Raw genomic sequence first — 25781 nt, forward strand, 5'->3', positions numbered from 1 at the left:
AAAAGCATATTTTGTTATTGCTTAGGAACTGAGACTAATGGCAAATCTTCACTTAGTAAACGTCTTTTAAACATTTCTGCATCCAGGCACTGTGCAGAATGTTGATTGAAAACAACTCAATTCTAGAGACAATATATCTCTTAGAACCAATGGGTATATTGGTTAATTTTCTTAAAAAGTGACCACATAATATAAGACCTTTATACTTGAACATTTTTTTGAATATACCAAGTGCTTAATGCCTTTTTCTCATCTCACCCAATCCAACCTCTGGCATTTGGCATTGTTGAAGACTCAAATCTAGAAATACCTCGGGAGTAAAAACTTTTTTTCCTCTCATTCACAGTTTAGCAGTACTTACTGAGTACCTCTGCTGTATGTCATTCATCCCTCTCCTATTTTTTTTTTCCCAATAGTATGTCTATATATCTCTTGTGATGTACACTTCTATCATTCTCTCTTTTCTGTTCCTATTTCCATTCAGACTCTGTTCTCTCTTATGTTCAAATTTATTCCTTAATAAGTTCTTATGACTCTAATTGGAGAAGGAAATAGCAAACTATTCCAGTATTCTTGCCTAGAGAGTCCTGTGGATAAAGGAGCCTGACAGGCAACAGTCCACGGGGTCACAAGAATTGGACACAACTTAGCAACTAAATCACCACCACCATGACTCTAATTATCTCATTTTATGCAGAGGACTTGCACATCTTTAACAGTCTCTAATCTGTGTACCAGCCACAACAATTCTAAATGTCTCCTGTGTCTACGTAAGTACTTTTTATAACCTTAAATCTGTCTACAATCAAAAGCAAACTCTTATCAGCTTCCCTTTATTCTTTTTATCACTTATTGCATCATAAATTATATCTCAATTGTTTATTTTCCGATTCTTTCCAATAGACTGTAATCTTCATAATGGCAAGATTTTGTGATATTCATTGCCATATTTTATTTACCATTTTTTTTGTAATGAATGAATGTCAGTTACATGATCTCTATTATTCTCTCAGACCAGAAAATTTGGAATTTAATTGTTTTTTTAAATTGAAGTATTGTTAACTTACAATATTATATGATTCACCCTTGAATAATAAGGCTTTGAACTGCACACATCCACTTATTCATGTATATTTCTCAACAGTAAATACTATACTACTACACCATCTATGGTTGGTTGATTCCACAGGTGATAGAGAACTATAAATATAGACGGCCAACTATCAGGTATACTCAGCTTAACCCTCACATTGTTCAAGGGTCAACTGTATTAGTTTCAAGTCTATAATAGAGTAATTTGACATTTTTGTAGATTATACTGCATACAAAGTTATTATAAAGTATTGACTATATTCACTGTGCTGTACATTACATCCATGTAACTTAATTATTTTATACCTAGTCTTTTGTACCTCTTAATCTCCTTCATCTATTTTGTTTCTCCCCCACCCCTGGCTTCTCTTTCATTGCTAAGTCCTCCTATTTATTTTTTGTCTTTCTAGTTAAGTTACTTCTTTCTCATAGTTTCTAGTCTAATCCAGATCTTTACCTTTACTCCCCATTCAGTTCTTTACTAAGCATTTATTAAGTATTGTAACAAACATACTCTGGAATGTTCCAGAATCTAAAGAAAAACAGAGCATAATCCTTGCTTATAAGATACTCATTGTCTAAGGAAGAGACACATGGTTATATACATAGAAATATGGTATATCCCATAATAGAGATGTATTCTAGGCTCCATGGAAACAAAGGGGATGCATTTAACTCCACCGAAAAAGAGAATACCTTTTAATAATAATAATAGCAGACATTTATTGAGCTGTTTTCTAAGTGCCATTCTAAGCACATTAAACATAGTAACTTATTTACTAATAGGGGAGTTCTGATTCCAAGCCAAGCCCTCTAGTGTCTCCTAATATAGGAGCTAGTGTGTGTCCTGAATTTACGAAGATGAGTAGGGATTTTCAAAATGGGTGAGTGGTTCCAGGCTAAAGGAATAGCATGTATGGAAGAGGATAGCATGTTAGAGGTACTCAAAGTAGTTTGTTCTGGCTGGACCAAGAATGTCTCAGTTTACCAGCTAAATGAATCAGAGCACCTTGAGAAAGAAAACAAGATAAGCCTAAAGAACATAGCCACAGAGAAACTGGTGACAAGTTGAGCGTTGAGAAGAATCATTACTGTCAGCTGAAATAATAAGCCAAGCTTATTAAGAGCGCACAAATTTATAATGATACTAAAAAAGAACTTTATGTTCATCAGCTCAAATTATATAATCCTTATACTCAGGTTGCTGTTTCTCCTTTTCTGATTTCTCTGTTCTGTTTCTAGAACTTCTATCAGTTAGGTATTGGTTTTTCCTGGTCTTTAGATTCTGGAACTTTTCTATCTTACTCATGTCTTTGTCTTCTTTTCTTCCTGGGGGAAACTTTTTTTTCTATTTTGTCTTTCAGCTTTGTGCTGTCCAGTATGTAGCCACTGACCACAGGCGGTTATTTAAATTAACATTAAATTAAATTTTAGTTCTCCCGTTGCACTGGTCACTTTTCAAGTCCTCAGTGGCTACCATGTTGGACAGCACGGAATCTATCTATCATTGCAGAAAATTCTGATTAATATTTAGTTTTTGTTATCATTTTCATATCGAAGAACCTTTTCTTTAATTGTGCTTTTTTTTTTAAAGACTTTGTTTCATTTCATGAATATACACTCCTCTTTCCCACTCCTCTCAGAAATTTAATATTAAATTTCTCTTATACCTTTTCTTCTCTGCATTATTTCTGTTAGCTTTGGATTTTTTTTTTTCCTATGTGTTTTAGCTTTTCTCTTTTATGGTGGAGACTTTTCTAACACCTAGCTTCTTGTCTGTTTGTTCCTATTTAGGAGAGGCACTGAGAAGCTTAAGAAGCTTTGTGTAAATGAGTGGGGCTTATAGTCTTGGGTTTTATTACTCTTGGTTGAACTGGTTAGCAACAAGCTGGCTTTGTTTTGTGATTTCTCAAACATCAGCATGTTTTCTTTGTACAGTTCTTTTTTCTAAAATGGGATCCTCCAGTTTCTACTTAGCTAGGTAAACATTTTGAGAGCAAGATGGGGAAAATAAATTGGGGTGGACCAGGAAGGGGTGGGTTTCCCTAGTGGCTTCATCAGTAAAGAGTGCCTGCAATGTGGGAGACCTGGGTTTGATCCCTGCATTGGGAAGATCTCAACCCAGTGGCAGCCCACTCCAGTATTCTTGCCTGGAGAATCCCATGGACAGAGGAGGCTGGTGGGTACAGTCCACAGGGTCACAGAAAGTCTGACACGACTGAGTGACTAACTTTCTTTTCTTTCTTTGGGAAGGGGTAGGGCTAATCCCACCATTCAATATTTAACCTTGCATTTGATCCCTGTCTTTAGGCAATCCCTGTCTTTAGACAATCCCTGTCTTTAGAGATCTTCTCACCTTTTGAAGTTTTTATGTTACTGTTTGTGGGTTTCGAAGGTCTGGTTGCTCTGAAGGCAGATGGGTATGAATTGACCATATTGGACAGATTGAAGATGAGGGCCCAGGAGCCATATAATCCTTTTCTCAGCCCTCCGCCTACTTGCGGCCTCCGTGGTACTTGGTTCAAGTCTTTCTCTTAAGTTTCTGTACGTGGAATTGGCATCATTCTTTTCTGCAGACACATGAGTTTGATCTTTCTTAAGCTAGGTTCTTTATTTTTATCTTTTTATCGAGATATAGTTGATGTATAATATATGTTTCAGGGGTACAGCATAGTGATTCACAATTTTTAAGGGTTATACTTTATAGTTATAAAATATTGGCTGTATTCCCTGTATTGTACAGTATACCCTTGTAGCTTTTTTACACCTAATAGTTTGCACCCTCTTAATCTCCTACCCCTATCTTACCCCTCCCTCCTTGGGCTAGGTTCTTTAAATTTTTCTGTCTATACCCTTGTCTTCTATGGTTTGGAAGTCACAGATATCTCCTAATTTTTCTACAGATGGAGTTTGTATTTGTTTCTTATTGGTTTGGGCGTGATTTTTTTCTTATTGAATCATTATTGACATATTAGTTTCAAGTGTAAACATAGTGATTCAATATTTATATACATTAATAAATTATCATGGTCAGTCTAATTACCATCTTTCACCATATAGAGTTATTATCATTATTTGGCCATGCCAGCATGAGGGAGCTTGGTTTTCTGATCAGGGAGCAAACCCATGCCTCCTGCATTGGAAGCACAGAGTCTTAACTCCTGGACCATGAGGGAGGTTCCACAATATCATTGACTGTACAGCCCTCCTTATCTGTGGGCATCTGCAGATTCAACCAACCGCAGATCCAATTAGACTGAATCCATGGATGTGGAGGGCTGACAGTACCACTCCATTTTATGTAAGGGAGTTGAACATCGTGGATTTTGGTATCTGAAAGGATCCTATAACCAATCCCCTGAGGCCACTAAGGGATGACTGCATTCCTGGTGATGTACATTACAGCTGTGTGACTTATTTACCTCAAAATTGTAAGTTTCTAGACTAGCAGGACTGAAAAGTCTTTATTCTGCTATCTTCTTTACACATTTGAATTACTGATATTAATATAATTTCATTGAGAATGATTCTCAAGTTTTTCCTTTGTCTCAGAAACTCAAAAATAATTGGTTGTATTGAAAATGTTCAGATATCATTGGGAATGTTATGGATCACTAAGATGGCCATCCTTCATGAAACCAAATCCTTATCAGATCTTTTATTTCATGAGGACATTTCTTTCAGAACCACTAATTGTACATCAAGCTAATTATTATTATTTATCTAAAGTGTATTCTTCCCAATCAGATTTTCTACTCTCCTATTTCTCTCTTTTTTAAATGAAACCATCAATGAGATCTAATGCCATGACCTATACTGCTTAAGCTGTTTTTATTATACCTTTTTTCTCAATGATTCTAAGTTAATTCTTGACTCTTGTTCATTCTTAAGATATATTGTGAATAATGTCACCTTGTTTTTTATTTATTTTTATATTTAATCCTTTCTTTAAGTGAAAGATTAGATTCCAAATTTTAGTGGGACTTTTGTCGCATGGAACTCACATTCTTAGTACCAGCATTTTTTATACCATTGTTAATTTTTCCCTTTTCTACTCTGTTAGAGTATCACTGACATCCTTTTAGCAGATCATTGTCATCTAAAATATATTTATTGTATATAAATTATACAATAATTTATTATACAAGTTATATTTAATAACTTGTATTAGCATTAAAAATGATTATTTACCAATCTTTATTGAAAATAAGCTCTTTCTCAGAGAAAGTTTTATGCATTATTCAGTGTAGACCAAAGTAGCTTTCTATTTAATACATAGGTATTATTCACTAATAGTTACCCATTTAATACATAGATATTGTCCATTAAAGAAATTATTGTTTTGTAAATAAGATTGTTTCCATTTGAGCTCATCCAAGTTCTGAAGATATGACAGTTGATTAAATATATAATTTTATGGTTTTAATTTTCAGATCCTTTTGTAAAGGATATGTCTGTAATTAGAGGCTTATTTGCTAGATGATTATTAAACTAAATATTGTATATTAAATATTACTCAAATTTTAAAAGTACTTTTTTTCTGGTCATACTTCTTCAAGTGTAGTTTTATTTCTTGCACTGCTCATCTTAGGAAGATATATTTTATTTCTTAAAAATGATCTAACAAGTTTGCCTGACCCACATTAGGAGAAATACAGATCTAGGAATACAAGACACATTTAATGGAAAGCAAAAGGACTAGCAAAGGGGCTTCCCAGGCAGCTCAGTGGTAAAGAATTCACCTGCAATGCAGGAGACGTGGGTTCGATCCCTGGGTCAGGAAGATGCCCTGGAGAAGGAGATGGCAACCCGCTGTAGTATTGTTGCCTGGGAAATCCCATGGACAGAGGAGCCTGTCAGGCTACAATCCTTGGGGTTGCAGAAGAGTCGGCCATGACTTAGCAACTCAACAACAGCAAATAAGACTAGCAAAGTAGAAAGTGTTATTAGAGGATGGATATTTCATCAAAAGTTCAAAGGAGTAATTTAATTATTTGCTTGTAATTTATGTTGATACAGAGGGAGATGATTTAACCATTTTTCTTCTTTAAGTAACCTTTTTCTTTTTACTACTTTAGCCTGCGCAATCAAGAAGTCATAGTTGGACTGACAAAGCATGTCAAAAATCATCTAATATTAATAGCATTTGGCATAGGAATTATTGCCCTAGACGTGAACTGGATATTGTTTCAGATACTACAAAGGTGAAGGAAAATACAAGTACTGTGGGCATTAAACAAGTGATTAGTACTAAAGGGTTAAATCTTCCAAGGAAGTCATCCATTGTAAAAAGACCAAGAAGTGGTATGTATTTTGTTTTTGTGAAATACTAGTGAGAACTGGTCACATTTTAGAAGTCTTTGTTAAATCTAAGGTCGTTAAGATTTTTTTCCTGTTTCTTCTAGAAGTTTTATAGTTTTAGTTCTTACATTTAGGCCTTTGATCTATTTTGAATTAATTTTTTATATCGTGTGAGGTAAGGATCAAGGTTCACTTTTTTTTGTATATGGCAATTCAGTTGTTCTAACACCATTTGTTTCAAAGATTATCCTTTTTCCGTTGAAGTGTCTTGGCACATTTGTGGACAGTCAGTTGAGCATATATGTGCAGGTCTCTCTCTGGGCTCTATTATTCTGTACCATTGGTCTCCTCCTACTTTATGCCAGAAAAACTGTCTTGATTACTGTACCTTTATAGTCAGTCTTGAAATCAGGTAAAGTAAGTCCCTAAGTTTGTTCTTTTGAAAACTTGTTTTGACTGTTTTGTGTTCTTTGCATTTCCATGCAGATTTTAAAACCAACTTGTCAATTTCTTTAAAAAAAGAAAAAAAAAAAGAGTCTGCTAAGGTTTTGACTGGGTTTTAGTTGAATCTATAGATTATTTTCCCAGGTGGTGCTAGTGGTAAAGAACCCACCTGCCAGTGCAGGAGACTTAGTAAGAGATTCAGTTTCAATCCCTGGGGTGGGAAGATCACCTGGGGAGACCATGGCAATCTGCTTCAGTATTCTTGCCTGGAGAATCCCTTGGACAGAGGTACCTGGCAGGCTACAATCCAGAGGGTCACATCAGACACTACTGAAGCCACTTGACACATGCATGGATTATTTTGTGGAGAATTGACATCTTAATGATATCAAGTTTTCGGACCCATTTATTTAAGTCTTCTTTAGTTTAAGCCTTCAGAAATGCTTTGTAGTTTTTAGTGTACAGGTCTTGCACATATGTTGTCAAATTTATCCCTATATTTCAGATTTTTGATGCTGTTATAAATAATATTTTTAACTGCAATTTTTGGTTCATTGTTAGTATATAAAAATACACTTGATTTTTGTATATTAATCTTGTGTTTTGAAACTTACTAAAATCACATATTAGTTCTAGTGGAAATCTAGAGCCCTGTAGTAGAGACAGACCTCCTTTCAGACTAATAGTCACCAGTAGTCTGTCTGGCTATTCAACTCGCTGCAAATTCTTGTAACTAATATATAATAACGTTTGCTCTGCATTGTCCACTATGATAATATGAGACACTGAAGTGTCTTGTTCAATTCAGGATATACTAAATCTATGAATTTCTCAAAACAGATAATCTAACAACCTTATCATAAAAAGAAAATGAGGTTAACATAGTGTAACTTCTTGGTGGGCTTTCTGGGGATCCTACAATATTTTTTTTCCTCTTCTGTAGAGGAAGAGGGAAAAATCCACCTGCAATGCGGCAGACCTGAGTTTGATCCCTGGGTTGGGAAGATCCTCTGGAGAAGGGAACAGCTACCCACTCCAGTATTCTGGCCTGGAGAATTCCATGGACTATATAGTCCATGGGTTCGCAAAGAGTCGGACACGACTGAGTGGCTTTCACTTCACTTAATTTTTCTCTTTTTTTTGCATTCAAAATTAGGCCCTTTTTTTTAAACATAAATAGTGTAATGGGTGTGGAGCCTTGCAGAATTGATTGTATCCTGAAATTCATACAAATAATTGACATTAAATCATAGTTAATTTTGAAACAGTAAAACACAGCCAAGGGAATTTAAAAAAAAAAAAAATCATTGTTTTCTTTTCTTTTCTGATGCATAATCAAAAAAAAAAAAAAAAGACTTCATCTTTAGGGCAATAGAACATAGGCTGTGAAACTGAGACCAAATCTCTAACAAGTCATGAAATAAAGATTTACAAATAATCTTATTTTTATTTAGAAGAGCTGTCAGAAGATGATATGTTGGATCAATATTCTACTTCCTTTACAAAGAAGATCAAGAGAAATAGTTGTGAAGGTAATAAGTCATTGAACTCTTCTGAACTGTTCATGCCTGACCTGGTAGAAGGAGCTACTGCTAAAAAAACCTTAAGCACACCACTGACGACAAGAAACAGATTTGCAACATTTTTACAGAAGAAAAATGAAGAAAGTGGTGCAGTTGTGGTTCCAGGCACCAGAAGCAGGTATTGTTACATCTATAGAATGCTGTGTGTCTATTAGATTATATACTCTGTTGTTGTTTATTTTAATTGTTATGAATAGCGTTGAATCTAATGAGACAGGTGTAGGATTTAGCTTAATCCAGTTTATCATGTGTTGCCTTAGTTCCACTTGGACTACTATACTTTTGTTATCTCCTGATATAGAACTAAAATAAGAATTGTGGATCTTATTGCATTTTGCATTAGAGTACCCTCTATTACTTTGCCAGGGGGCAGGGAGGATCCATCTTCTTTTTTTCTATTTTTTTTAGTTTGTTTAAGAGTTAAATATAATTTTACAACATACTTTTATAAATCTATTTAAATACAGATGACTATGTAATTCTCATATTAATTGATAATCTGATGTAATACTAGGTGCTGGGTTACAGAAATGAGAGACATGGGTTTGCTCTTGAGAAACAAGTAGTTTTTCCTAGTTGGAAAAATAGGTCAGTAACAAAATTATCCCATACCGTGTGGTAAGTACAGTGACAAAATCATGCAAGGTGTTTTGAGGGCATCTAATGCTGAGACAATGGTTGGAAAGGGTGAGAGGGAAGGGGCGCGTGTAAGGTGCTCTTGCTACTGCTGCTGCTGCTAAGTTGCTTCAGTCGTGTCCAACTCTGTGCGACCCCATAGACGGCAGCCCACCAGACTCCCCCATCCCTGGGATTCTCCAGGCAAGAACACTGGAGTGGGTTGCCATTTCCTTCTCCAATGCGTGAAAGTGAAGTCGCTCAGTCATGTCCGACTCTTTGCAACCCCATGAACTGCAGCCTACCAGGCTCCTCCGTCCATGGGATTTTTCAGGCAAGAGGACTGGAGTGGGGTGCCATTGCCTTCTCCGAAGGTGCTCTTACCTATGTTTAAATGATTTGTGGGTGAAGCAGATAAAGAATGGAGCCAGGTATTTTACCAGCAGACTCATGTAGCTTGGACAGAGGTATGGAGGTGAGCAGCAGTGTAGAGCATGGGGCAACTATTTGCTGTTGATCACTGCTATTCTCACTTCTGCCACAATGTAAATTGGAAAAAGAATGGAAAAGGAGCAGGGATGTAGACGATGAAGGAGGAGAAATAAGGAAGCCAGTTCATGAAAGGCTTGTGAGCCAACCTAAGGAACTTTGAGTCTTTAAAGGCAATAGGAAACATTTAGAAGGTTTTGATCAGGAGAGGGTTATGATTTGATTCCTGGTTTAGGTAGACCAATGGTCCCCAACCTTTTTGGCACCAGGGATCAGTTTCTTGGAAGACAATTTTTCCATGAAGCGGATGAGGGGATGGTTTCAGGATGATTCAAGCACACTGCATTTATTGTGCACTTTATTTCTACTATTATTACATTGTGATATATAATGAAATAATTATACAGTTCACCATAATGCAGAATGGGTGCATTCTGGGAGAGTGCACTGAGTGCTTGTTGAGCTTGTTTTCCTGCAACTAGATGGTCCCACCCGGGGGTGGTGGGAGACAGTGACACATGAACGCGTTGCTTGTGTCCAGTCTACTCCATAATCTTGTTTTGGTTGCTGTCACTGCAGAAAACCATGCTTCACAGAGTTAGGATGTTGGAAATGGAAGCCAACTTTTTAGTGTTTTTGTGGCAATCTCAGGCTATTCCGCCTTGACTTTATTTTTTTTGTTTTTTTTTTGTTTTTTTATTTTATTTTATTTATTTATTTATTTATTTTTCCATTTATTTTTATTAGTTGGAGACTAATTACTTTACAACATTTCTGTGGTTTTTGTCATACATTGAAATGAAACAGCCATGGATCTACATGTATTCCCCATCCCGGTCCCTCCTCCCACTTCCCTCTCCACCCGATCCCTCTGGGTCTTCCCAGTGCACCAGGCCCGAGCACTTGTCTCATGCATCCAACCTGGGCTGGTGATCTGTTTCACCCTAGATAATATACATGTTTCGATGCTGTTCTCTTGAAACATCCCACCCTCGCCTTCTCTCACAGAGTCCACAAGTCTGTTCTATACATCTGAGTCTCTTTTTCTGTTTTGCATATAGGGTTATCGTTACCATCTTTCTAAATTCCATATAATAGACCCAGAGTTTCTGACTGTCTGAGATAAGGTACTTTCCCTTCATGGGACTGCCCACCACTCTCTCAACCAAATACCACAAAAAAAAAAAAAAAAATTCCATATATATGTGTTAGTGTACTGTAATGGTCTTTAGCTTTCTGGCTTACTTCGCTCTGTATAACTTTAAACCAAAACGTATGGAAGTTTGAAGTTGTCTCAAGCATACTTTTATGGCCACCATCATTTACGATCTCAAGCAGGTGATCCTTTTCTAGCATAGACAAAGTCTGTTCACCTGGCTTGTTCACAAATGGGTCACGGATCCATTCCTTTCCAGTTTGGGGGTCTTTTGTGGTAGGGGAGTAGTGCTCAAACTCTTTTGAAAACTGAGACAGGTGATCATGCATCCAGCTGGGAAAAAGAAGGCCCTGGCTCAGTCTCTTTCAAAATCTCTGCTGATGTTTGAAATGTCAAAAACCCCAGTGTTCACTCGTCGCCCTCATAATTTCAGTCTGGCTTTGAATGCAGCCACTGTATCTGCTGACTTGAACACAGTTGTTCTCCCCTGAAGTGACAGACTGAGTTTGCTGAGCAGGTTGAATATGTCACACAAGCAAGTTTTGCAACCCCTTCTGTTTCTCTGAAATGTGCTACTAGTGGTGACTGTTTTTCTAAAAGAAATTTCTGGAGTGACTCTCGTAACTCAAAAACTCTAGCCAGTGACCTGCCTTTAGAAAGCCACCTCACTTCTGTGTATGAGAGAAGACGTGTGTGCTGTGTCCGTCTCCTCATAGAGTTGTGCAAATAGACTTGACTTAAAGGTGTGTCCTTTAATGTGATTATTTTAATCACATCCTGCAAAACATTAAGTTCAGGTGATACTTTTCAGCTAGCCAGCATTTCTCTATGGATGACACAATACACAGACTTACATTCAGAAATGACCTCTTTGACCCATATAGTGGGACCAGAAAGCTGTCCAGTCGTGGTAGCCGCTCTGTCTGTGCATAGCTCAACGCAAAATGACCAGTTTTCCTGATATGTAGTCAGTCAGAGACTTGAATAGTTTTGCAACTGTGGTGTTGATTGGCAACAGAAGTGCACATAACATATCCTCATGCACATCCTCCTAAAAAACAGAGCACTCAAAAACAAGCATTGTTGCTTGTCAACATAGGTAGACTTGTCGACCTGGATTGCGTACCACAGTGACTCATTAATCCTCTCTAACAATTGTGCCTCAATATCCTCTGCTGTTTCCTCAGTTTGTCTAGTTATGGTGCTAGCCAAAAGAGGAACCTGCGCCACCTTTTAAACTGCAGCCTCTCCTAAGAGTTCATGACAAGTGTCCTTAGCAGGATCAACTCCTCACCAAGAGTAAAGGGCTTCTTAGCTTTAGCCATGCAGTCATCCACTAAGAATGATGCTCTCAGTGTAGACACATTTAATGAAGTGTGGCCTTCAAGAATTGCTTCTACATGTTCATATTTTTTTTCTTTTGAAACTCCAGAGGCTGTCTTTTAATCCGGGGTGCTTGGTTTTCATGTGGCAAAGTAGTTTTGAAGGTTTCATGGCTTCTCTAGATAGCTAATCATCATATATTATACAAAGCAGCCTTGGAGAATGTGAATTGCATGTTTCAATGAACCCATTATTTAAGTAGGACTCTTGGTATTTTAAAAGCAGGTTTCTTTTTGTTGGCAGTCTTAGAGTATTCTGCTGTTTCATCATTGGGTCTTTCCCTCTTTTCAAAGAAGTTCTCCAGTAATGTTTGTTTTTTACTCACTTTCACTAGGGTTAGCTTGTGGGCTTACCAAAACTGACTGAGACAACTGTGCAGGGCAGAAAAGAGGCAAATAATCAGAGGTGGTAAATAAAATAATGGGCAGGCCACACGTGAACTAAAAATAAGCATTGGATTCTGACTTAAAGCCTGCTACCAGATGTACATGTACAACTGAAGTATATCAACTCACTTACCACTATAAAGCTTGCCACCAGATGCAGCTTAATTGTCACTTGCCATCACTGATAGGGTTTTGATATAAGTCTGCAAGCATGTGATTTATTATGATCTCTGTATATTTCTGCTTGTGATAATCTGTGTTTGCAGCTGCTCCCCAAAGCTAGCATCACCACCTCAGTTCCACCTTAAATCGTTAGGCATTAGATTTCTCATAAGGAGCACATAGCCTAAATCACTTACATGCACAGTTCATGGTAGGGTTCTCGCTTCTATGAAAATCTAATGCCACCAGTGATCTGACAGGAGGCAGAGCTCAGGTGGTAATGTGAGGAATTCAGAGTTACTGTAAATACAGATGAAGCTTCACTTGCTCATCCTCCCTTCGCTTACCTCTTGCTTTGTGGCCTGGTTCGAAACAGGCCACGGACCAGTATGAGTCCATGGTCCAGAGGTTGGAGACCCCTGAGATGGACCACTCTGAACACCCTGTGAAGAGTGGATTCTAGAGGGCCAATAGCTGTTGTCATAGTCCCTGCTAGTGAAGATAAGAATTTGAAGAGTCAGTATTACTTAGGGGTTAGGAATTTGGACCCTGGAGTTAGACCACTTGGATTTTGAATCCTGTCGGGTTTACTCATGAGATGTTTGACTTGGGCAAATTAATTTCTGGGTGCTTCAGTTTCTTCAAGTATAGCAATTTTAGGATTACTGATAGAATTAAATTATTAACATAAGTAAAGTGTATAAAATAGTGCCCAGTAGATGATAGACATACAATGAATACCTCTGTTTCATTGACTTCGGATAGTGGTGCCACAATTAGAAACAGGGATTAGTAACTTTAAGAAAAAGAAAATTTATCAGCTTCTGTATTTCTCCAGAAGACTTAGAATGTGATTTTTCTTATTTTTCAAGTTTAATAAATTAGGTTTCAGCCAGTTTTGCCTAACCATGATGATGGGAGATGGTCATGAAAGAATGAACCACTGGTAGTGCCTAAGCTCCCTTTAGGGAGTGTGTCAAACCCTTCTCCCATCAGATCTTCTCAAGGAAACATTCACAGTGCAGTGACATGGTCATTTTGATTCTTCTCTGTTAAAGGAAGAATTAACACCCTCATTAGCGGTGTTTGTTAACCATGCAATAATGAAAACATGGTCGCAAAAATGGAAAATGGGTTTCTAGATGATATGTGTTGCTTTATACATTCTAGAAAGTTGACTTCTGTCATTTGGAGAAATTTTTGAAATTTGTGTTTTATCTTGACTGTTTCAAGACTAGCAGAAGTTATGTGAACCAGACAGCTGCCACAGGTGCCCAGTCAAGACTAGCAGAAGTTATGTGAACCAGACAGCTGCCACAGGTGCTCAGTCACTAATATATATGCCAGTGGTCATTCCCACCCCATTCTTTTTAATGTAACATAACAGGAAGTGTATTAAATATGCAAAAGTTTGTCTCCAGTTGTCTGTCTTTTGAAAGTCTGTTTTATCTATATTATATAGATACTTATCCTAGAATAAGGCATATTTACTTTTTGAGATCTGGAAATATAATTAACAATTAACACCACAAGCTATTTGGAAAGAAGCAACCATCAACTGCGAGGGGTTCTGGGTTTTAATTCTGTTCTTTGTTGTTGTTCGGTCACCCAGTCATGTCCAACTCTTTGTGACCCCATGGACTGCAGGATACCAGGCTTCCCTGTCCTTCACCATCTCCTGGAGTTTGCTCAGACTCACATCCATTGAGTTGGTGATGCCATCCAACCATCATCCTCTTTTCTTCAGCTGATTAATTTTACAACCTTGGACTCTGTTATTCTAACTTCTCTTACCTATGAAATAATACATGGAAAAATGTTTGGATTATCACTGAGGTTATTGTTTGCTGAAAAATAACTATGTGATCAGATAAAGGAGCTGATGTTTTCTGCTCAATGAAAAACCAAATAAGACTTTTCCTTTCACATGCTGCTTCCTTTCTGCCTTATACCCACACACATGAGCTATGATTTGATGAAAAGGTAATAGGATTTTTACTCTCAAACATTTAGTAAATATTCAGCTTATCATTTTGGTTTTGAGCTAATGCTTATTAAGGAGGTACATTCTTTGTAAGTTTCATATTTAACTGATCATACGCTTTAGGATTTCCTTTTTAAACCTAAATATGCTACTTGAGTACATCCTTCCGAGTAATGATGCAATCTGTTTCATTTATATTGGAGTTTTTAAAATGACTTTTTTAGAGCTACTACCCTGAGTAAGTAGTACCTCTTTGGTAATACAGAATTTAGTAATTGATTTGAAAGTCTTAACCTCAATATTTAAAATAGTATAGAAATATATAGGGTATATAAAAAGCTTGGTAGATTAGTATGCTACTACAAGTTCCCAGATGGTTTACTACTAGGAGTTAAGCTAAAATGAGAGGTAAATAGCTAATTTATTTTACTTGTATTTTAATTAGCTTATTTAATTTGTATTCCAATTACAAAATAAGAGACAATAGTTATTAAGTATCCTTTCTGTTGCTTATTTCTTCATCTGTTCAAATATTTGAGTGTCATGCATGTCTGCTCAGTTGTGTCCTACTCTTTTTTGACCTCATGAACTAACTGTAGCCGGTCAGGCTCCTCTGTCCATGGGATTTTCCAAGAGCGCTGGAGTGGGTTGCTCTTACCTGCTCCAGGATATCTTCCCGACCCAGGGATCAAACCCACAGCTCCTGTGGCTCCTGCATTGGCAGGTAGATCAGCATGTGTAAAATCTATTTTGCCTTTTTTTTTTCTATTTTGCCCTTATTTATGAAATTAATGTATTTATTTTAAAAAAGAAGCGACCATCTTTCCGTTATAAATGTTGTCACCTTCATGAGCAAACCCAAATATTTCTGCATTCTTTCTGTTGTTTTTTTCTGTTAGGTTTTTTTCCAATTCTCTGGATTCTGCTGACTGTATATCAAAGAAAGCAAGCAGCCAGCCTCTAGCTGAAACTGCTGTCACAGATAAAGAAACCAATGGAGGTGAACCAGATTGTCTAGAGGACAAGAAGTTGGATGATACCACTGTATTGCATAATTCCGGTGAACAGATTCCAGATGATGTGACTGTGATGGCTGAAGAGTCTCAGTCTTTTAAGACCAGCACATTCACAAGGACCATCTCACCACCCACCTTGGGGACACTAAGAAGTTGTTTCAGTTGGTCTGGAAGTCTTGGAGATTTTTCAAGAACTCCGAGCCCCTCTCCAAGCACAGCATTGCAGCAGTTCCGTAGAAAGAGTGATCCTTCCACCTCTCTGCCTGAGAATACTGAGATGTCTGATGTAGCTCCGTTAAAGAGTGATGAGTCAAGTGATGAATCACATCCCTTACATGATGTGGGTTGGTCTTCACAGTCTCAGGAAAGCATGGACTTGTCACCACACAATTTAAATGCATCAAAACTTTCTCAGCCTTCTAGTAAGGATTCAGATTCAGAGGTAAGTCACATTCTGAAGCCTTTGTTTTCAAATTCATATATAAGAGAAATAGGGTGTTCATCAGATAATTGAGGAAATTTTGCCTATGTTACGGAAATAATTGGTTTTTTCACTCTAGACCTTACTGTGTAGAAAGTTCATGTTTTACTCATCTGAAGGGTTTCTCTGTATCTTTTCATATTTTAGACTCTTATACTTTTAATCTAGCTATATATCTTGAATCATCACTATGTGTTTCACACAGTGGAACACAAGTTGTGGAACACTTAAGACCTAAATGTCTCAAGTTGTGAAATATTTAAGACCTAAGAATGATAAGCTTATTGAAGTTATTATAAATTTAATATTTAAATCCTTAATATAGTCTTGAATTCAGACAATGTTTGAAACCTTATAACTAAATGATCCTATTAACGTGATGGTGTTTGTCTTAAGTTTTAATACTTAAGAAATATATATATTTTCTACTCTTATTATTCTTGTTGAAAGTCCCCTTTATGACAAAACAAGATAGTAATGTACAGGGTTTTATGTTATTCTGTTTAAATTAATAAAAGCATCCTAGTCATTTTTTCTTATTCATAAAATAGCTTTATTCTTAAGTAAATAAAATCAAAGCTCCAAATAACTACTACTCGTAAGACCCAGTGATGTCATATTTTAAAATGACATGATGGCATAAGAGCATTCTTTAAATCTGAGTTATCTCAAATTTACTAATTTAACAGATTTGATTTTATGTTCACAGCTATGGTTACCAAGTTGTAAGAACAGTTATAACCTTGGTAATATTTGACGGAATTTCGAGGCCTGATAATCCTGAATATTAAACGTCTAATAAATCAGTGTCCTTGTGTACCTGTGGTCTGTTGCTCACTTGTGTCCAACTCTTCTGTGACCCTCTGGACTGTAGCCCACCAGGCTCCTCTGTCCAGGGAATTTTCCAGGCAAGAATACTGGAGCGGGTTATGATTTCCTTCTCCAGGGGATCTTCCTGACCCAGAGATAAAACCCACATCTCTTGTGTCTCCTGCATTGGCAGGCAGATTCTTTATCACTGCACCCAATAACTCAGTATATCTTGTGTTTATCAAAAAGAAAATATTTTATTCAAGTTCCTAAAGGAAACTTGAGTTGTGTTGGACTCAAAGAAAAAAGCCTAGTTAAAATGTGGAAGCAAATTGTTTTCATTTAGAGAAAGCTGGAATCAGTTAATGTATTCAAATCCAAAATCCATTCCATGTAGTGTTTTTTAAATAAAAGAGGCTTCCCTGGTGGTTCAACTGTAAGGAATCTGCCTGCAATGTGGGAGACGCAGGTTCGATCCCTGGGTCAGGAAGATCCCCTGGAAAAGGAACCGGCAACATACTTCAGTACTTTCACTGGGTAAATTCCATGGACAGAGGAGCCTGATGGGGTACAGTCCATGCGGTCGCAAAAGAGTCGGATATGACTTGGCAACTAAACAACAACAAAATGCCAAACCAAACCCTCGAGGCTTTTGCTTCTCTTTTCCTGTTCACCCACTGTGTGTTCAGTTCTTCCATACTGGTCTCGAAGACTGTTTCTTTTTATATGAGCCTCCATTTTAATGTCATCTTTTTCATTTTCCATGTCTTACCTGCATTTTTCTCATGGCACTATTTGGGTTCCATCGCAGTTGCTGTTTCTTGAACATCTTTCATTAAAAATCACCATCTATTTGTGAGGATACTTTCAAGTACTCTGAACTCCTTTGGGGTATTTTTGTTCCTTTTCCAGCAGACATCTTCCTATTTTACTAACTTTGTAAAGTTTTTAGCATGTTTTACTGAGAAGGCTTACCAGCTCACAGCCTATGGGCTCGTCATGCTGACAAAACTCTCCGCATGTCTGTCTGCTGGTCAATCATTTTTATGCTTACAGTTACAGAAACATAAATTCTCTCCCCTCACCAAAAAAAAATCACAAACTAAACTAAGAATCATTCATTAAATCATCTCTTGCCACTTGATATGGCAAATTTCTCTTAGGATAAAAGGATTATATGATTCTGAAGAAAATGCATTGGAGATTTCCATTGGTAGTTCACTGTGAAAAGCAACAGCCATATACTCTTATGTTCATTGAGTTCATTAACCCAGTTTGAGATTAATTAATCTTAGGATCTTACTCTTGATCTTTCTTTTAAGAGACAATATAACCCAGAGTCATCACTACTATAAGCAAGGAATGTTAGTGCTTCTGTAAGTTATAATCCAAATTTTAAAGGAATATTTTTGACTTTTGGATTGCTTTGTAAGTATATAATGCTATGTAGAATCCCAAGATAAATATCTGTTGTTTTAAATCCTCTTGAAAAATGCAGAAATGTAAAGTCTCCTGAATTTATTTATTTACCTTCCAAAGTCCTTGAAAGGGTACAACGTCACATGGATTCTGTATCCACTAGCTTAAGCAAGAAGGTTGCTTAGAAATTTGGCATGAAGCATGCCATTTTTCCCATGAACATGAGATGCCCTTCCCCAGATTACTCTGGTTTTATTCTTTGCTTTGTACACACAGAAGCATATCTCTTGCCTGGATAGAAGTCAGTTTCATCTCAGGTATATGTCCGCTCAGTCGTGTCCAACTCTTTGTGACCCTATGGACATAGCCCACCAGGCTCCTATGTCCGTGGAATTCTCCAGGCAAGAATACTAGAGTAAATTGCCATTCCCTTCTCCAGGGGGTCATCCTGACCCAGGAGTCATACCCGGGTCTCCTGCATTGCAGGCAGATTCTTTACTGTTTCAGCCACCAGGCTCCTATGTCCGTGGAATTCTCCAGGCAAGAATACTAGAGTAAATTGCCATTCCCTTCTCCAGGGGGTCATCCTGACCCAGGAGTCATACCCGGGTCTCCTACATTGCAGGCAGATTCTTTACTGTTTCAGCCACCAGGCTCCTATGTCCGTGGAATTCTCCAGGCAAGAATACTAGAGTAAATTGCCATTCCCTTCTCCAGGGGGTCATCCTGACCCAGGAGTCATACCAGGGTCTCCTGCATTGCAGGCAGATTCTTTACTGTCTCAGCTACCAGGCATAAACATCTTCAATTTTAAGAAGAGCTGTGTGCTCCTTCTGGTTCTGGAGACCCCACCTAGAGCTTTTTAATCTATATTTTATACAATTTACTTCTCCAGCTGAAATTTGTTACCAGTTTTCTATAGTGAAACTGGCAAAGATCATTCTTTCCACATTAATTTTCTTTTATTGTATTTCATGTTTCTAATACTTTTTTTCTTCTGAGAAGTTGCATTTTATTTACACCGATTTTTCTCAATTTACTTGTTCTATGTTTGTTGAATATTGGTCAGTTGTCATAAAATCTTGATAGTAAAAATCTAATTTTGCTTTATTTTTCGATCTTGGGGATCTAGGAATCTGATTGCAATTTTAAGCCACTTGATAAACAAGGTAATCAGAAATCCAAGCTACACTTGTTTCATTTTTCGAAGAAAGACACGCTTCTAAGAAACAAGGTAAAACACTTATTTAAATTACTTTTAGATTTCAGAAGCAGGGCATGCTTATTACCAGGAAATATGAACATAAGCAAAATTAAAACTCAAAGTGCCTGTATTCTTATTTACACAAAAATGTCTACCTTCAAATCTTTTCGGACCATATTTGTACTTGATTTGTATTGGGTTGGCCAAAAAGTTCCTCTAATTTTTAAGTTTTAAAAATAAAAGACAAGTTTTTCATTTTCACCAATAACTTTATTGAGCAACATATTCATTGTTTTGTTCCACTCCCCTCTGCCATTTTCCAGGCAACTTCGTAACTCCATCTTCCCAAAACTTTTTATCATTTTGAGTAAAGAATTGTTCCAGCTACATTATTTTAAAAATTTTATAGAGACCAAAATAAATGAAAATCCGAAGTTATAATATCTGAATGTGGCAGTTGAATCAGAAGACCAGTCAAGCTGTAAGTTTTTGCCTGGTCATCAGAGAAGCCTTGTGGTATCCTGATGGAATATTATACGTTTTCTGTTGACTCTTTTCATCCAGTGCTGCTTTCAGGTGGTCCTGCTGGGAGCAGTACTTGTTGGAATTAATTGTTTGGTTTTCCAGAAGGAGCTCATAATAGAGGACTCCTTTCCAATCCCACCATATACACATCACTTTCTTTGGATAAAGACTGTCCTTCAGTATGGTTGGTAGTTCATTTCACTTGCCCCATGATCTCTTCTGCTCCACATTGTTGAACAGTATCCACTTTTGATTGCCTGTCACAATTTGTTTTTTATAGTGAAATGTTTTAATTATGTTTAAGTAGAGAATCACATGCAGAAATACTGTCAAGAAGGTTTTTTTTTCACTTATGTGGAACCTAAACTTCAAAGCAATTAACATAAGCAAGCTGGTGCATATGATTTTCAGCATTTGATTTGGATATTTTGAGTATGTGAGCAAGCTATCTCCTGTGTGGTATAACTTTGATCTCAGTTTATGTCTCCCTTTGATCACTGTCAACTTGAATTGGTCTACCTGACCATGGATCTTCGTCTAGCGAGAAATTTTTACCTTTCTTGGAATGAAAAGTGAAAAATGAAAGTGAAATTTGCTCAGTTATGTCCAACTCTTTGCAACCCCATGAGCTATACAGTCCGTGGAATTCTCCAGATGAGAATACTGGAGTGGGTAGCCTTTCCCTTCTCCAGGGATCTTCCCAATCCAGAGATTGAAGCCAGGTCTCTTGCATTGCAGGTGGATTCTTTACCACCTGAGCCACAAGGGAAGCCCAAGAATACTGGAGTGGGTAGCCTATCCCTTCTCCAGCAGGTCTTCCTGACCCTGGAATCGAACCAGGGTCTCCTGCATTGCAGCTGGATTCTTTACCAACTGAGCTATCAGGGAATAATAAAGTATAATATTGCCAAAAATATTTTTTAAATCCCATCTTCAATAGTAAAATGACTGCACAGAAATTCACTAATTTTTTTTTTTAAAGCACACTAATATGAAAGCTGTCACAATGCAATCTAACAAAATTGTTTCAAATGAAGTTATAGACAAGGAAGTGCTATTAGAGCCATCTTATGGAAAAAACCTAATGAACATTTTGGCCAACGTAATAGGTGTTTAAGTTGTGAAACCTGTTTTTTTTTTTTTTTTAAATAGTATATAAAGATCTATTTCATGTAGTTAAGTGACATTACTTATAATGACTAAAATATGCCATGGTATGGGTTTAACTAATCTTCTTATGTTTGTCCTTTACTCTAAAAATTTTTGTTATACCAAACAGTACTGCAATGAAGATTTTGTTGATAAACGTTTGAGTACTATACACATTCCTGATTTTTCATGGGGATGAATTCTGTGGAGTGGTATTACTGGTCCAAGGGCAGGTATGGTGTAAAGCTTTGATGTGTATTGCAAAAAGGCCTTCTAGAGACTGGGTCCCTGATAAATCAATGGCTTTTTTCAATCAGACTATATAAATATTTGTGTGACTGCATAGTGAAAGCTCATAAGTCAGAAGCCCATTTTATGTATTTATCTTGCCAATATCAAAACACTAATTCCTAACTTAAAAATGGGCAAGAGACATGAATAGAGATGACAAAAGCAAAAAGCCCAAGTGGATGATTAACATATAAAAGCACGTTCAACCTCATTAGTAATCAAATAACATGAATTAAAGTAATAAAATATAATTTCTTACCTCTTATTTTTCCAAAAGTTTTTAATTTACTGAATTTTATAAGGGTATAAAGTGCTGAGATGAATAATCACATTTAAGATAGCATAATCCTATTAATTGGTATGATTAATTATCCCAATAATTAATTAATTAGGATAATAATTACTTAGGATAATCATATTTAGGAGAATAAGAATTGCTGTGCCATTTCTGGAAAACAATTTGAAAGAATTCAAATAATTTAACCCAGTAAGTACATTCTAGAACTTGAGCTTAAAGAGATAATGAGAATTTAAATACAAGACTACTTATTCTTGCATTGGTTGCAATAGTGAAAAATTGGGGGAAAAATCTAAATATCTAAAAAATAATGGTGTGAAATACATTAAATACGTTGTTGGTTTTAATGGACATATATTATTTTTCTTATATAAGTAAACTACATTTATATAGTTAATACATTACTTTCTAATGTTTATTTGTAAAAGCATAGAAACTTTACAAACCTTTTTAATAAGTGATCTAGTGTATCTGTTTGAAAGAAGGTCATATCTCATCCTATATAAATATAAACCTGAAAGATATTAAGGATATAAATGTAAAATATGTAAATATAAAGTGAAAGTTACCCAGTCATGTCAGACCTTCTGGGGACCTGATGAACTGTATAGTCCAAGGACTTCTCCAGGCCAGAATACTGGAGTGCGTAACTGTTCTCTTCTCTAGGGGATCTTCCCAACCTAGGGATCTAATCCAGGTCTCCTGCATTGTAGACTGATTCTTTACTAGCTGAACCAACAGAAAATATAAGTTTCTTTTAAAAATCTCTGAGTGAGAAAGACTTTTTCAAACAGATCCTGTGTTGTAAAAATGTCCATATTATTTTTGAATGAAAAGGGAAACAATGCTATTAAATAATATGTGTAGCATGGTGTTTTTGTTTGCTTAAATGCTTGAAAATATGCATATTGTATATGTTTGTATGTGTGTGTATGTGTTAGTCACTTAGTCATATCCGACTCTTTGTGACCCCATGGACTGTAGCCCACCAGGCTCCTCTGTCCATGGGATTTTCCAGGCAAGAATGCTATAAGGGGTTGCCATTCCCTTCTCCAGGGGATCTTCTCGACCCAGAGATTAAACTCGGATCTCCTGCACTGCAGGCAGATTCTTTACCATCTGAACCTCCAGGGAAGCCCATGTTTGTATAATCATGGTAAAAAGTCTGGAAAGATATTAAAATTATTTGCAGTGATAGGACTAAAGATGTAGAAAGTACTTTCTCAAAAGAAGTTACATCTGGACATTCAACCATCATCTTTTTATTATTATTATACTTTTAGATTTGCGTTGTCAATGTTTTAACTGTCACTTCTATTTTGGTGACAGCTCCCCAGATGAACCTTCCCTCTTGCTCCCTGATGTCCATCTTCAGTATATAAAATCAAACTCATCTTTCTTTTTTAATTTATAACCAGTACTTCTTAAAGCACTTATCAGCTGTAATATTTGCTCTGTGTCACTTAGTTTCAAAATCTTAGGGTTGTCCACTTTCTTTATAACTTCCAGCTGGATCCTTCTTTTTCAAGGGCTAAAGAAAAACAATCAAGACATTTATACCTGTCTAAATCCTGTTTCTTTCTCTGTCTTATTTCTTGCTCTCCTTTTTTCCTATCACCAACATCCTAATTTAATATTGCATCTTTCAGGTGTGAAACTTTCCATTCTTTATACACCCTGTACTGGGTTCATCAATTTTAAATCCTTGTTTTATATTATCACACTCATACTGTCCTAAAAAAAAAGCAACAGTAACAAAACTAATGGCTCCACATTTACAGCAGCATAAAAGTCAATGGATTCAAGGCACAGATAAAGACAAATATCATATGATATCATTTAATCATGGAATCTTTTTTAAAAAATGATACAAATGAACTGATTTACAATTCAGAAATAGAGTCACAGACATAGAAAACAAACTTAAGTTACCAAAGGGGATAGTGGGGAAAATAGGGTAGGGATATAAGCTAGGTGTTGGGGGTTAACATATACACACTGCTGCTGCTGCTGCTGCTAAGTCGCTTCAGTTGTGTCCGACTCTGTGCGACCCCGTCCCTGGGATTCTCCAAGCAAGAACACTGGAGTGGGTTGCCATTTCCTTCTCCAATGCATGAAAGTGAAAAGTGAAAGTGAAGTCGCTCAGTCGTGTCCGACACTCAGCGACCCCATGGACTGCAGCCTACCAGGCTCCTCCATCCATGGGATTTTCCAGGCAAGAGTACTGGAGTGGGGTGCCATTGCCTATATAATTATATAACAAGGACCTACTATATAGCAGTAGGTCCGTGGCAACCCACTCCAGTATTCTTGCCTGGGAAATCCCACGGACAGAAGAGCCTGATGGCCTACAGTCTACGGAGTTGCAGAGTTGGACACGACTGAGCGGTTTCACTTCACTCACTGTATAGCATGGGGAAATATACTCAGTATCTTGTGATAACCTATAAGGGAAAAGAATCTGAAAAGAATATATATGTGTGTGTGTATATAACTGAGTCACCTTGCTGTATCCTTGAAATTAATACAATATTGTGAATTATGCCTCAATTAAAAATCAATAGATCAACTCAAATGTCAGTAGAAATCTGTTTAAGTAAATTATGGTACATTTATACAATGGAAAAGATAAGCAACCTATTCAAAACAAAATTCAGTTCTACATGTGAAATGGAAAAATTTTCAAGATACATTATCTGGTAAAATCAAGATATATTAAGCAAGAAAAAAGTACACATTGTGATATGATGCAATTTTTAGTATGCTGCCAGTCGTGAGGTGTGTGTATGTAAATGAATTCAGTCATTGCACAGGAAATCGGTAATAGTGATTGCTTAAAGGCAGTGAGGAAGTAAGAGAGACTCATTTTTCTGTCTTTTCTTTTGTAACTCTTAAATTTAGGTACATGGATCACCTGTTAAAAATATTATGTAAGTTTTGCAGACCTAAACCCACTTTTGCACATTGTTTATAGGTTATTTTTATTCCAGTTTATAAATAATTTTATTTCAATGTATAAAGTTTGAGATTAAAGGTAGTTTGTTTTAACACAGTAGTATTAAAACAAGCATTTAATCTGCAGATTCCTGGGCTGTATAAATCCAGTTCTGTGGACAATCTTTCTACAACCAAGATCAAACCTTTAGTACCTGCCAGAGCCAGTGGGCTGAGCAAGAAGCCATCAAGCATCTGTAAGAGAAATCATCACAATGCCGAGAACAAGCCAGGACTGCAGATCAAAATCAATGAACTCTGGAAAAATTTTGTATTTAAAAAGTGAGTCACTGTGTTACTGATTCTAAAATAGGATAAATCATTGTTTTCCTATAATCCCAATTCCTGTCTCCTCTTTTTGTTTTCATATGAATCAGTTTCTTTTTCTCTTACCCTAAGGGTTTTAATTTCCTCTGGTCCCTGTAACTGACTCTTCTGTATCTTCTTTTTAGTGAAAAGATGGCCAACTGAAAACCTCAGTTCTCAGTCTGGCTTTGGGGTCTCTATGTTGTCAAGCAGACTACTTTTCCAGTTTGTCAAGCAAACTTCTATGTGCCTCAGCTTTTTTTCCTTCTAGAAGTTGTTTCATGCTTGAGAACGGAAAGATAATGCTGTATGGTTACTTCTGGACTTAAGGCAGTTTGTTTCCCTAAATTACCACATCTAAAATGGGAAGAATCTATGAGTTTATGAGTTCATGTGATGGATTAGCCAGATTTCTACTGTATATGGCAAACACTGTTTTAAGAGTTGACCCTACATGCATCTACAATTTTTGAACCGCATTACTTCCGTTAGGCAACAAAATTGATCACAGAGTAGCATCACTTTATAATTAATTTATCTACTTGTTCTTATTACAGCAAATGTGCTAAGAATAAAAGCAAAGAGAAAGGGGTGGGGGGAGGTGACTTACATGGGATGATAAGATTAAACTTTACCTAGTAGAAATTGTTATCTCAATCAGATGAGATAATATGAATGGAAATACTTTGTAAT

At 36.7% G+C, this 25781-nt stretch overlaps 1 protein-coding gene across 1 annotated transcript in view; it reads left to right on the forward strand.

Moving 5' to 3' along the window:
* The window catches only part of EXO1 (exonuclease 1), a 38065-nt gene that overhangs the window by 10131 nt on the left and 2153 nt on the right, over positions 1–25781 (forward strand). Inside the window, exons 10-14 of the mRNA XM_070474361.1 lie at positions 6171–6396; positions 8292–8538; positions 15495–16053; positions 19454–19555; positions 24871–25064. Of these exons, the coding sequence (XP_070330462.1) occupies positions 6171–6396; positions 8292–8538; positions 15495–16053; positions 19454–19555; positions 24871–25064 (1328 nt within the window). The remainder of the gene's footprint in view (positions 1–6170; positions 6397–8291; positions 8539–15494; positions 16054–19453; positions 19556–24870; positions 25065–25781) is intronic.

Source organism: Odocoileus virginianus, chromosome 11 (assembly GCF_023699985.2).
Source record: "Odocoileus virginianus isolate 20LAN1187 ecotype Illinois chromosome 11, Ovbor_1.2, whole genome shotgun sequence".
Classification (NCBI taxonomy): Eukaryota; Metazoa; Chordata; class Mammalia; order Artiodactyla; family Cervidae; genus Odocoileus; species Odocoileus virginianus.